A 14,317-nucleotide genomic window follows, 5' to 3' on the forward strand; every position below is an offset into this window, starting at 1 on the left:
TTTTTTTATTTGGCTTTAACCACTATTACTAGCATCATGTGACAGTGACCATGTTTAATGCACAATTTACTAGATAGCTACATAAAAGCCTAACAGTTAAATTATAAAACTGAAAAACATGTTTGCAATAGAGATCAAGCGATCGAGAGCAAAAAGCACAGGTGAAAGATCGTAAACGTGTTGCTTCCTGGCTTGCTACACCTATGTCCTGTTTTTCTGTGATCTGGGTAATCTCGCATTGAATGTGGCGGAAATAAACCTTGCTGCTGTGCCAAGAAACTTGTCAGGACTCTTGGGCATGCCCCTACAGGATTTCAGAGCTGCGGTTGAGCCATGACAACAAACTGCCTCCTTCCTGTCTTGCAAAGAGGAACAAGCCCTCTTCATACTCACCTGAGTATCAAGGGAGTGTATTTCCTTTAAGGCAGCACACTGACATTCTTTATGCATGTGGTAGTATCTACAGAGCTGTTGTCTGGGCTGTGCGAGGAGTGACTGTACAGTGTTTTTCGCACAGTCTCACTTTTGGGCCTTAAGGTCTCCGGTGAGGTTGAAAATAGTCACAACATCCCAAAGGGAACAACTAGGCTACAGCTCTACGCCCCTTGTTTACATAGTAATCTGGAAAATTTCCATCTGTGTTGAATTGCAGTACGGATCAGTGGATCTCTCCAGAACGAGGCTCTTTATTTTCTTAAAATGTTTTGTGGCCCTCTGTACCACTTTAAAGACACAAGTCGGACTTTTTCCCCTACAAAAAGCATGTTTCACCTTAATAGGAGTAAAGGAATTCATCAACTTGTTTTTACTCAAAGAACGGTGAATGGTGTATTTTATCAAATTTATCATTTATTTGGTTCATTCATTATTATCATTATCATTTATTATTCTATCCTATATAGCTTTAATAAATATGATTGCTCTACCTATGCTTCAATGAAGAACGACTTGTTTGAAAGCTGATTACACAGAGTCTTTATTTCCAAGAGCAACTATTCTTGTACTTAAAGGAGTGGTTTAGACTTAGTCTTAAAGGTGGAAGGAGAGTGTGTGTGTGTGTGTGTGGGGCGGGTCCTATGCAAAGTATCTTACCTAAATGAGATACTCCTCATAACATCTTCATTTTAAACAATACAAATTGTGTTTTCCTGGAGGCTGGAGGTGGACTAAGCAGGGCCCAGATAAAAAGGGTCACTACTCAGCTCAATTTTCAAAAATATCGCAATCTTTTATGTTAACTATTTATTTTATTAATAACACTAGATAGTTATCATACATAGAAATATATTATTATTTTGTTGATGACCTCATGACTTCACCATCCGTGGTAGAAGCTTATCAAAGAACACAATATGCTGTCTCATATCTCACCAAAGTAGTAAGTTCAAGAAGTGATTCAGTGTGAAAATGTTCCAATTAACTGCGTTAATAGCTATAATGGTTTGGAGTTGTTGTAAAAATAGAAATCCGCTTCAGTCTCTGGGAACAAAGTGACTAATATTAATTCAAAATAACGATGCTAAAAGTTGTATCTACAGCAGCTAACATAGCAGCTGGCCATAACCTCTCTGAACTATCCCGTTCAGTAAAAATGTTAACCCAGTTCTCTCCCTACATGCTTGCACAGTAATGACCAGGAAACACGTCGCTGACACTGAATAAAGTTGACGGGTGTTTTTTTTTTTTTTTTCCAGTCAGGAACTCCTTAATAAAAACAGGTCAACTTCCTCAACACCACAGCCAATTTTCTCACAACATATGAACACGTGTTAAACATTATCAGCGCATTAAAAATTCATACGAAGCAGCACAATGATTATTTATTTCATCTGTGGAAGAAATAGCTGTAATTCACTCTTTAAGACCAAATGTATTCTAGTTTGTGCTGGAAGACAATTTTTGCCCTACATATTTATTACAGGAGCCTTGATCTGTTTTTTTGGACTCATTGTGGAGGGTTTCTGAAATATATGTTTTTTTTAATCCCAAATTGATCAGTTAACGAATATTATAATTAGATTGTTAATAGTATTTCATTCCCATCAGCTCTTTAAACACTTATGCACCAGCCTCTATCCCTCAGAATGCCATCTTATGGTCACACTCGGCCTCACAACCTCTTTGCAAAGAATTGTTGAAACAGAAAAGGCAAGAGATATGATTAAATCAAATGTGAAGATGTTACCTAACGGAGAAGCTAGGCTGTAGGAAGAAGAGCCTGCAGAGCTGTGATAGGACAAGGCACTGGAGCTGGTGGCAACAGAGGGACTCTTGATGACCTGTAGGTTGAGAGGGGAGCAGCTGGTGGCGGTGTGGTTGGTTGAGGTGTTCAGTAGCTCCGGACCTTTGGTAAGCCTGCAAGGAGTCGTCTCCTTCTTTGACGGTCCAGAGGGCAGCAGCTTTAACTCCTTCACTTTCTTTCCTGAAACGTCGCTATCCGAGTTGCTGTCGGACTCTGGGAACGATACAGAAGGAGTTAAGATTATAGAGGCCTCACTTACAATAAAATAGATACATTTAAAATGTGTTTGTAGCTGTGATGCACTTAATAAATAGGAACAAAAATCAAGATTCCAATCGCTGGCCAAATAATTGATACAGCATTGGGCGGCGCGATAAAAGAAAAACATACAACATGCGATTATATCAATAAATGTCGCATAGTTACTGGTCTACCCTGGTCATTGGGAATATCACTTCTTGTTTATGTTTGGGTTATAAGCAGCTCCATTATGTTTTGCAGACAGACAGCCCCTACCTGAGAGACTATCATCCGTATCCTCTTCATCTTCCTCTTCAAGGTCATCATCCTCGTCATCGTCGTCGTCGTCTCCTGAGTCGTCAGACTCCTTGTTGGCTGGGAGACCCGCCGCGGGGTTACACGTTCCAGGGATTCCCACGCCAGGAATTCCGACCCCAGGGATGCTCACTCCGGGAATCCCGACGCCAGACTCTCCTCCCCGAAACAAATCTACCAGAGACTGTACCAGATGGTTCTGAGAGAAGCCCTTCCAGGCAGCTAAATGGTCTGCTTGTGCCGGCGCTGGTGTCTGCCCTTTAACCTTGGGCGTCTTGCTTTTTCTAGATGCGTGACCCGTGGCGTGGGGTGAGGTAGTTGGAGGCTGCAACGGAGGACCAGCCTGGGCACTCGCTTGGGTCCTACTTGCCCCTGTGCTCAGATTGACAGGCATCGACCCAGCCTCCGAGTTCGGCTGGGGGGACCTGCCCTGAGAGGCAGCGTCTTTGCGAGGTTTGGTGATGAGGGCCAAAGGTGCGTCCTGAGTGGTGCTTTGGATGACTCCATTTGGGTGATGGGGTTCAGGGAGACCCAGCAGGGCACTCGAGAGGAAGAGGTTGGAGTGATTGTTCTGGGGTGGAGTAGGCGGAACAGGTGGCAATGGCGGCGAAGATAGCGACGTCCTTTTGGGGGATTTGTTTGGCCCCTGCTGCTGCTTCTTTTGCTCAGCTGGGAATGTCTGCCCTAGAGACATGAGAGTCTGGGGAGAAAAAGGGAGGTGGAGATCAAGGAAAGGCAGGGAGAAGGGGGCAGGGGGGCAGGGGGGTGGGGGGGCGCAGAGTGTGAGGAACAAAAAGAGGTTACAGAAGAAAAAAAATTAGAAGAGAAACGGCACAAAGTGGAGCTGCTCTAGCTGTCAGTTCGCCTCGCTTTGGATTGTTTGAGCAGGTGACAAAACTACAATGCTGAACACTGGTACGGTTAACTGTGTCTAAGCCTCTTCTTGGGAAACAGAAAGAACATAAAAGCAATAACCAAAGGCATTGTTATTGGCCAAGTTCGCCAAAAGAGACACTGCGCATCCTTGTAATTACTTGTCTGCACATTTGAAAAGCTGCACATTCGTTATCATCCATTCGGATGGGCATGTTTGCCCTTTTTTTTTTTTTTGTACCGCTGATAAGTTTAGTTCAATCTGTGTTTAAGCAAAGGCAGGTTAGACTTTTCTGCTGCACTTTCAACTGGATGTGATATGAAGTGAAACAAATCAATTTCACAGACCATGAAATACAGTAACAGTGCTAAAACCACAGGGGGAATTTAGCTCAGTGTAAACTTCTCTGGCTGCTGAAACAAAAAAAGAAGAATTTATTTCCCAGAAACAAGAAGATCGGAATACCTATATGTAATCGATTATAGTCCTTTCATTTGGTAAACATGAAATCTTTACGGTTAAAGGCCAAAAGAGTACATTTCAAAAGAATTTCCTCCAAACTTACTGCAAATAACACCACAAGATGTGTGAAGTGCATCGCAACGTAGATTAAAGTAAAACCAAGAACCAGTTTATCAACAACTCAAAACCAAATCTGAGCAAAATAAACCAGCCAAACCTAAACAACACATGTAAGACTGTAGCAATAAACTGATGACACAGCTTAATGAGCCGATGGCGAAAGGAAGTTTCAACATATTTAGCTCGTAGCATCTTGTGCCTGCCTGCTAAAATGCTGTGATGGACACTTTAATTTACTGAAGTTAGATTTACAAGAGAATGAAAACTGGAATTAACCTTACAGTGATCATCAAAACACAAATGAATACACAGCGCAGCACAGTACACAGAGTAAAACCTCCTGATAAATCAGAGGACCTACAAAGCAGGCAGACAATAATGATAATTCATTAGGACAGTAATACTGTTCAAATACTACAGCATTCAGGTGTTCAGAAAATGTTCACCCAATAGCAAAGACATATTTCCTTTAAAAAGTCGAACTTATTTTCTAAACAAACACATGATCTATCCTTCCATCCCTTCATCCTCACAGATGTGCTGTCATTTCCAGCAGTCACTGGGTAAAAGGGGAACGTCCTAAACAGGTCGCCAATATATCACAGGGCAAAACAGACACACAGGACAGACAACCACATTTACACACACACACACACACACACACACACACACACACACACACACAGACACACACCCACACACACACACACACACACACACACATACAGACACACACACACACACACACACATACACACACTGATACCTGAGGGAAACGGCCGGATTAGAACATGTAATCTATATGAGATTCAAACCCAAACTTCTTAATATAGGACAAATTCAAATTGACAGGAAACTTTGTGACCAGGCTTACTCTGATGTACAGTGCGGCCCACATTCATTGGCACCCCTAGTAAATTCGTGTACAATAGATGTATTGTAGCAGTTTAATCCTACACTGAAAATGTAAGAATAACATTGGGGGAGGGGGGGGGGTAATAATGGTTTTTCAGAGGATCACCACTGCCACACTTTTACCTCAGCTAACAGTGCTTTTTAAAAAAACCTTTTGAACAATTGACAATAACATCCTCCAAGGTTGGAGCATACAGGCAGAGAGAGGATTTTTGATGAACCTATTTGCACATTTTCCAGGTTTCCAGGCTTCCACCAGGTTTGTGTCGCAATCGAACAAAGTTTCTGATCCCAAGAAGACACCTTTCACTACGCTTGTCCAGCCGTGAGCTTTGGAGATATTTTAGCTGAGTCATGCCCTACTTATACTTAATGTTACTTACTGATAGTTTAGAGAATCTCTGATCAATTTAAAAAGTATATGATGGCTATATATATATATATATATGTATGTATGTATGTATGTATGTATGTATGTATGTATGTATGTATGTATGTATGTATGTATGTATGTATGTAGTATGACAATGTCGTTTTTGCCCTCTGGATAAATCAATTAAAGGTTGCATTTTTCAACAAATTCTACAACTGCAATTAACAGGAGAACCAGGAGCACACTTTAGAAAAGCTAGTCACCGCTGTGAATTACATAAAAATGCACTTTTCCTTGGCTCTGTACGTTCACTGGTTCCAGCCCTGTGAATATCTGTGAGCTGTTTGGGTTTTGTCTTTAAAAATGTAGTGGCTGGCTAAAAGGTTTAACCAAGTGCAGTTCATCTGATAGTAATGCTGAAGAAGGGAGATAATTATAGCTGCAGGTCTAACTGTATGCTCAGCTTTAGTGAATAATTTCATTATAGCCAATTTGCTGAGGATAACTTTGTTCACTAAAGCTGGATGTGCAGCTGTGATTCTCCTGATTGCTTCTCCCAGCACACAGTGCGTTCACCGCCGTGCCGTTGCGTGAATGAGGAAGATGACAGGCCTACCTGTTTGAGCCTGAACTCGCTGATCTGTGCCAGCGAAGCCTCCAGCTGTTTCTTCTTGTTGGATTTGGCGGCGCTGGACACGACGGGCCGTGGCGGCTTCAGCGAGGACTTCTGCGGGCTCGTTAAAGACGAGGTCAGACCAAAAGGCTTTGGGGAGGTAGATGCCAGGAGGGTCGAGCGGGGAGGAGAGGGGACGGAGAGGGGCTTCGGGGAGGAGCAGAGGGAGAGGGGCAGGTGTTGAGGAGAGGAGGAGGGCAACAGTTTGGGAGGTTTGGGAGAGGCGGTGCTCGACAGCGCTCTTGGGGATGCGGTGAGGGCCATTGGGGAGGAGGTGGGTGATGGTTCCCGGCGAGGCTGGGTGAGGAGTGCAAGAGGCTTGGGGTTGGCAGCCAGGCCAGTGGACTGAATCACGCTGAAATGCTGCTGTGGCCCCTCAGTCCGGCTCCTGGAGCTCTGCAGGCCCAGAGGCGAGGTTTGTGACAAGGCGGGCGGGGAGACGGAGCAGGGTAATGGCACGAGAGTTGGGGGGTTGGAGGGCACCTTCTTAGCTTGGTTGTCCTTCTTGACCTGGAGCTCCCTGGAAAGTGGCCTGTCGCTCTTTCCAGTTCCAGTGCTTGGGAATAAAACCTGAGAAGGACATTGATCAGACCACTATTAGACCAGCTTAAGCGAATAAATCTGCAGAGCGACTTTAATGAAACGCGGCGCCCTCGACGCCGAGCTTTCAGCGCAGAGCGGTCGCTTTTTCCCCTCTTTACCTTTGCCCTCTTCTTTATCCGTTTCTCAGACTCCGAAAGTTCGCTCTGTTTATCCTCTTCGTCGTCGTCCTCCTCGTCGTCATCGTCGTCCTCGTCTTCCTCCGCGAGGTCTTCCAGATCGCTGCTGAGAGAGCCATCGCTCGAGCTGTCCGAGGACGTGCCTGATTCGCTGTGACTCGCCAATGAAGCCCCCGCTGGTTTCCTTCGAGCCTTCTAAATTCAAAAACAGTGAGAATCAGCCTCATCAAATCAGACGGTTTCCCTTTGAGCAGAGGAGCTGATGCGAGAGCACTAACCTTCTCTTTCGGCTTTGCAATCGTCTTTTCCACCAACTCTGCTGGATTGCTCTGAGGGCTGCAGCGGTGGATATTAGACGCGTCTGAGTTTTTGGTTGGCTTTGTCGTTGCCTGAACAGCAGTCGGACTCGCAGAATAGCCCCCTGATTGTGTTGTGGGAGGACAGACGCCGGCGCCGTTCACCGCTCCGTTCACTCCTGCAAGCACAAAAAATCTGCTGCATTACTAATCAGCTTCGTCTTTTCTGAGAACTTTGGCAATAGGGGGATAATTGAATATCTGGAACTAACCGCAGAATGGAATGAGGCTAATAAAAATATTGATTTATACATGTATCTCATCAAATGTGCTGGCCGTGTGAGGCCCATGCTCAACATGAGTGGTTTACATAATAAAAGATAAATTAAAAAGATACTGTGAAATTAAAAGAGCACACGAAACTGAGATTACGAGAGGGAACATGAGGGAAAGAGCCAGAGAAAGAAGTTAATAGAATGACTAAGTGAGCAGTGGAAGTCATTAAATCTATCTTGAAACAGGGAAAATCTCATCATAGGCCAAAGTGGATTTAGGTTGTGGAGGAAGACAGAGTGTGAAAGAAGAGAGACAGATCAATGAAGGGGGGTTTTTAGCAAACTGCTTTACCTTTAGGCGGGTCGTGGCTATTCTTGCCAGGCGTCCTGATCTGAACAGGACTAGTGTTGTGATTGGGCTGGATGTGGGGGGCGAAGAAGGGAGGAAAGCTGATGAAAGAGGGGAGAAAGGCAGCAGCTCCGCGTCCGTGGGCTTCAGCAGCTCGCCACCACTCTGAGAGGAAGAGCAGAGGAGGGTTAATTAACGCCGCGCTTTTACTTCCATGAACTGCTGCCTGGGATTCAAACGTCGTCCTATTACCAGTCAGCGCTCCTAACTGTGGGTGGGCAGCCAGAGCAGCTGACATCCCAATGGAGCCCAGGCCTCCAAACTCAGGCCTGCCCGCCCCGGCAGTGTAGAGGGCTCCAAAGGCAGGGTGGTTCACCAGAGGGAAGGCACTTGACAATGTGGAGCCAATGAAGGGCTGATCCCCCACTCCTCCAAACAGTCGGCCTGGACAGACATAAACAAAGGAAGAGCGTGTTTTTAGAGAGCTATTCATACAGCAACAGGTGTGAGCAATCTCTTCACGTTTTGACTACTCACAGCTAACAGACACACAAAATGTAAAACTTCTCTCATCTTGCAGAAACGGTTTTACGCAACGAAATGTAATATTTCCTTTTGGAGTCCCGCGAACAGGAAATGTGTCTCTCCGTTTGACCCACTCCTTTAGGGAGCAGCGTGCTGCCAACACAGAGCGGCACACAGGGAGCAGTCTGTGGTCAAGGGTCTTGCTCAGGGACCCAGAGTGACAGTGAGTTTCAAACCACCAACCTCTGGGGCCCTCTCTAACCACTAAGCCACCGCTCTCAATCTCAAATCGGACTTTAGAACCGAATGTGTCGATCTTCTACTCACTGCATTAGATGTACTTTGGCTGGGGATGCAGATTGATTTCATTTGAGTTCCTATCAAAAATCACATTTCTGCTGCCAATAGATTTTGACCACAGGCGGCAAAAAAGCTTTCTAGCAGGAGCTTCAGCTTCAGCTCACCACTGTGAATAAAACGTCTGACGCTGTTCCTGACGGAAGGTGAGCGTCGTCGCTACTTACATTTATCCAACCAAGAAAGTTGCGATATTGCTCTAAATTGCCAAATCTCCTTTGTCCACCTGTTCTCATTTTATTTTCACAGAGGACGTCGGCCTCAAATTGCCTCTTTGAGGCCTTGAAGTACGAATCGTCAGGGTGTGAGGGCCTTTTGATGGCGTCACTTTTTTTTTTTTTTGACATTCCTAAAGAATTAAACGCAGGATGACTGTTTTCTGCTTGTCTAAGGCTAAAAAAAACACATGGAGCTTTGACAAAGCGAAAAGCGCACTTCCTTTTCAACCCGCACAACACATACACACAGGAGCTCCAGCTTCATGCTTGCATGTGTACAGTAAAGCATTCGCCTTTAAGTGACAATCAGGGTTCAGTACAGACCTACTGCATTTATGTGCCGATAGATCTTTAGCTTCAAATGGGTGTGGGTACGTGTTGCAAACTGAAAATGGCTGGATAACCTCAGAGAGGGGGGGAATGAACCACCTATATAAGGCGTAACAAAAAAAAAAAAATAGCTAACCTCCTTTCCATCCTTTTGGCATTCAATTCCAGCTCAGAAGAATACTTCATCAACATCATCATCGTCTAGCGTTTTCCTGAGCACAATCATTTCTGGCAGGGGCGACTGCCACGTATTACCTCCTCCCAGAGTCAGATGCAATTTGGTGTGAGCATATTTCATGCAAATTCAATTTCTATTCCAGAAAAAGGAAAAGCAAGCCCGCCCGATGCCTCTGCATGCACCAGGTAATACACAGGTAAAAAAAAAAAAAATGATGACTGTAGAAAAGGAAAGTGTTGTGCTCAGTGCCGCAGATGAAAATGTCAAACTGCTATACACACGCGCGCGCGTCGCAGAAATATAGAGCAAAGTGACACGCGGTATTTTCTGATCTAATGCAGTCAAGCAGGTAATAACAGGGTCAGTTAGAAATGCTCTTTTACAAAAAGAAAACTCTCTCAACGACAACAAAAAAATAAAATAAAAAAATGAACACGTGCAGAATCTTGGGGTATTTTTAGGTGCGAACAAACTGTCTGTGGTTATGCGGCCTTGCCAGCATCCTGGTGTGTGACATATGAGAGTGTAGCCCTTTGTGCTGGCTTCAAGGTCCTTCTCTGCCACGAGACGGCAAATTTCTGCCGTTTGAATGTCATTAGAATATGCTGAATATGTATATGTGCCCGCCTTGCCAGCGTCAGCTCGTGGATACGAAGATAAACGACTCCAACGCGACCCCACCCCCCCAAAAAAAAAGGCCGGCCACAGCATTCACTTACGCCTAGGGGGCCCCCCCCCCCCCCCCCCCACATACACCCCTCCTTCGCACCCTCCTTTCATTCCAGGCAACACAAAGTGACATCTGCAAATGCCTTTTCAATATTAATGCAGGCTTCCAGAAGGCGAATAATTAAATCTAAAAATCTGAAGTGGGAGAGAGGCATGGGAAAGACATACCTCGGATTACCTACTCACTCTTCCTCACGCTGTGTCTCTCTCTCTCTCTCTCTGTTTCTCCCTCTCACTCCCTCGCCCTGTTTTTCATTCCGCTTCAATCCTTCCTCCGCTCTGACAAACTGCACCGCCTGCTTTTTTTTTTTTTTTTCATGTTTGGATGCTGCCGAAGGGGGATTAATTTGTTGTTTGTTGCAGTCAATCAAATTTCCACAGACAGATTTAAGTTAATTGCATCCGTGAGTTGATCCCATAAGGAGAGAGCGCTACAAGCGTTGATCAGCTTTTATTTATTCTCCAAGTGATATCCTCATCAATGACACATGCAAACAGAGTCAGTGCTCCCCTTTTTTTGGGGCTCTACAGATTCTATTTTCCTGTGTGTTGCTGGCGAAATTGCAAAGGACCTTGAAACAATATCTGCGTCGATGGAAGAGCTACACAGAGCAATAATCATGGACGTTACCCGTTTACACAAAGTACTTGAAATATTCTTGCTGTTCTCTCTCTCTCTCTCTACATAAAGACGACCGAAAGGAAAAGAGTTTTCACAGAGTTAACACCCAGCCTTAAATATAGTGTGTTGCATAAGTATGTATACGCTTGAAGGTTTTCTAACGTTTGTCATGTTACAAAGGGAGATTTTTAAAGGTTGAGATAATGTTTTATTTCCTAACCTCGCCTTAACCTTCTCAACTTTATCTCTCGCTAGTGCGGCGTGGCTCTTCATCATTACTGATGTTCTTTAAGAGCCCTCCACAGAACAGCTATAGTGACTATTTACTAATTTGGGGACTTCTGAAGGCAACTGGTTGCACTGGATCGTATTTAGGTGAATCAGGGGGGGGGAAAAAGGAGGCTGAATGTTGTTGCATGCCACACTTTTCAGATTTTTCTATTGTAAAGACTTTCTGAAAACAAACTGTTTCACATTTTGTCTCGCTACAGACACAAACGTCCAAAACATGCACGACCAAAGGCTGTCGTGCTGACGGCCGTTGCCCCCTGAGCGGTAGATCTCTGCAGCTCCTCCAGAGTTATTATGGGCCCATTAGATGCTTTTTGTAATGAATGATCTCCTTGTTTGCGCTGAATGTTATTTTGGGACATCAAAGTAAAGAGACTTTTGTCTAAAAAGGAAATCTATTCTTCTTGCACTTCACAATCATATTCAAGTTTTTTTTGGTCTATCATATATAACTCCACGTAAAAAAGATAGACAGAGTGGATATTTCTGTAAGACACCGCACTGCATATATCTGAGTTAAGTTTATATACAACACATGCCTTCCAAGAAAGTAGGAAAAAAAAATGGCTGGCTTGCTGGATTCTCACAAAGTAGGTAAAAGTTTAGAGCCAACACTCTGCCTCTAAGCCTTTCATCCAAATCCAAAAATCGCTTATCTAGAAAATCTGAGCACACATAGAAGTAGAGGAGGATAAGAGGGATGCATAATGCATTAGAGGAAGATGCTCCTAATGGCTTCTTCTTCTCCTTCTTTTTGGGCAACACAGAGGATCCTGACGACAACACAAGGGGCTTTATTTTTGCTCTCTCCCACTTCCTCTACTTGTAACAGAGAGAGGGGGGGGGGAAAATCACACTACAATCACAGAGAATGTTGCCTCTCATATTTCCTACTTAGAGCAATAGCAGTAAGTGTGTGCAGTTGCGTCTGAACAGATATAAAGCAGGACCATAAGAAAAAAACGGCAGCACATTAGGAGATGAGCAGAAAAAAAACAAAAAACGTCGGAGCACAGAGGAGATATCGGGATAACACCTAGAGTTACAAACACATTTACACACACATGCAGAAAAACAAAGACGCACACACTCCTCTTTCTTTGCCTAATGGCTTTGACCATAACACAGAAAGGAAGCTGGAGGCCGGACAGGGCTGACTAGACACTGAGTGGCTAACAAATGTTAAATCATGCAGGCAGAGGCTCTTTCTCTCTCTCTCTCTCTCTCTCTCTCTCACACACACACACACACACACACACACACGCACACACACACACAGTGGCGTGCTGAGCCTGACTCTGAGGCAGCTGGAGCCAGAGAGCTGAAGGTTGTCAGGAGACATGGCGAAGCATGTGTGTGTTTCTCACACAAAAGAGCCCCCTAATTGTTTGGGATTCATTAATGCAGCAGCTTTTCAATTGCAACCCAAGCTGTCAGGACAAAAAAAAAAAAAGAAAAAGAAAAAAAAAAATCCTCGAAGCTGGGAGAGAGGTGCATTCACACCGACTGCAAAATAACTGTATAATTAATACTGGGGGAAACTAATTTTTCATGGTAAAGAAATGAGGAGGATTCTGAATGCTATCAAGACATGAAGGTGACCACATTTACAGCCTCCGTACGGATGTGTGAACACCGTTTGCGTTGTGTGTTGGCATTTCTCAGCCGTGCACGTGTTTTTTTTTTGGAAAGATGGAAAGATTGACACATGGGTTTGTTTGGGGTGGGGTGGGGGGGGTGGATCTTACCAGAGGTGTTGAGGGTGGATCCCAGTGCTGACGGGCTCGGGGCCAGGCTGCTCTTAGAGTGGGGCGCAGGCGATGACGAAGAGGAAGAGGAGGAGGAGGAGGAAGAAGAGGCCGCAGGGGAGGAGGTGCGAGCAGCAGACAGGGTGGGCGCAGGGGAGGCCAGCCGCTCTCCAGACTCCATATCTGTCAAACACAATCCAATCAGCGGGGTTACAATAGCAAAGCACATCCACAGAAACACACACCAACGTATACCGCCGCATCGCACCTCCACCACACACACACACACACACACACACACACACACACACAAACACACACCCTGACACTTTTCCTTTCACATCTCACTTCCCCTGAACAATATTTCTATTTAGCCATGCTCACTGGCTCCCAGCCTCTATTGATTGAATATGGGGTACGGCGGAGGATGACATGTTTAAGGACTGTGATAACGGACAGCAAAAAAAGCAAAGCAGGGGTTTTACATTTCGATGGCAAAAAAATAAATAAAATAAAAACCGTCAGCGTGAGGAAGGCGTATCCTCGACAGGACGCTTTGCTGGAGTGGGATGTTTCGGAGCGACACGGGTCAGAGGAAAAAAAAAAAAAACTCAAGCTCAAATAGACAAATAACACATTTGTCACTTTTCTTTGTCATCCCCCCGTCTCTCTGCTACGTAGGAGCTCCAAAAGCAGAACTTGTGCACACCTGTGCATCTCATCTCAACACCTGTGTCTCCCCCTAATGAAAAACCCCTCGTAACACCTGCCTGATGGGAGGCAAGGAGAAAAAAAAAAAAAAAAAAAAGAAGCATCTTCCAACCTAAAAGATCTCTCTGAGGCCTTAAAAGACTGCATTGTTCTGAGTCCTTTCAGCTGGAGCCACGGCCAAAATGGACATGCTTTTTAGCGGATGTGTGCATTAACCAACTCGGCGGCTCTCCATTAACAGGCTCAAAGAGTCGCCACGGCAGCTATTACCAACCAACCAGGGGCATAAACCCTCACAAGAGGCATTTTGGTCATCCAGGCAGCCGCATATTTTGCTCATATTTGTCAGCTTTAATCCCCCTTTTTTGCTTACAACTGAGAGGACAATGTGTCAGTGCCCACACAGCCGCTGACTTCTGGAGCCGAATAAATACAAAACAGTTAAAGAGAAATTACACACACACACACACACACACATACACAGATTTCAACCCCCCACTGCACACACAAAATCACCTCCCCTGTCTATCACATCAACCTGACTCTTTTCTCTCTTCTCCTTTTCCATATCCCTCTGCCCGACACTAATCCAGGGCTGAAAATCCCCTTCAAAAGCACAGTTTGCAGATTGTGTTTTACAGGCAGGCTTTGTTATTGTGTCATTACACATAAACAGTCTCTGCCTCCATCTCTCCTTACTTCCCTCTCTCCTGCCAACCCCTCCACCCTCGCTCCCTCGCTCCCTCCCTCCATCG

The 14,317-nt window shown here is 44.9% G+C and overlaps 1 protein-coding gene across 13 annotated transcripts in view; it reads right to left on the bottom strand.

The window, feature by feature from the left end:
- The window catches only part of baz2ba (bromodomain adjacent to zinc finger domain, 2Ba), a 78,536-nt gene that overhangs the window by 24,044 nt on the left and 40,175 nt on the right, over nt 1–14,317 (bottom strand). For 12 of the 13 annotated variants that reach the window (XM_036136093.1, XM_036136094.1, XM_036136091.1 and 9 more), the window contains 8 exons: nt 12,852–13,034; nt 8,106–8,297; nt 7,857–8,018; nt 7,212–7,408; nt 6,916–7,128; nt 6,158–6,784; nt 2,759–3,497; nt 2,186–2,455 (listed from right to left, as the gene is read on the bottom strand). In XM_036136093.1, the coding sequence (XP_035991986.1) occupies nt 2,186–2,455; nt 2,759–3,497; nt 6,158–6,784; nt 6,916–7,128; nt 7,212–7,408; nt 7,857–8,018; nt 8,106–8,297; nt 12,852–13,032 (2,581 nt within the window). In that variant the 5' untranslated portion in view covers nt 13,033–13,034. Of the gene's footprint in view, nt 1–2,185; nt 2,456–2,758; nt 3,498–6,157; nt 6,785–6,915; nt 7,129–7,211; nt 7,409–7,856; nt 8,019–8,105; nt 8,298–12,851; nt 13,035–14,317 lie in introns of those variants that run through there. The other variant, XM_036136088.1, reaches the window with a different exon arrangement.

Source organism: Fundulus heteroclitus, chromosome 4 (genome assembly GCF_011125445.2).
Source record: "Fundulus heteroclitus isolate FHET01 chromosome 4, MU-UCD_Fhet_4.1, whole genome shotgun sequence".
NCBI classification, from domain to species: Eukaryota; Metazoa; Chordata; class Actinopteri; order Cyprinodontiformes; family Fundulidae; genus Fundulus; species Fundulus heteroclitus.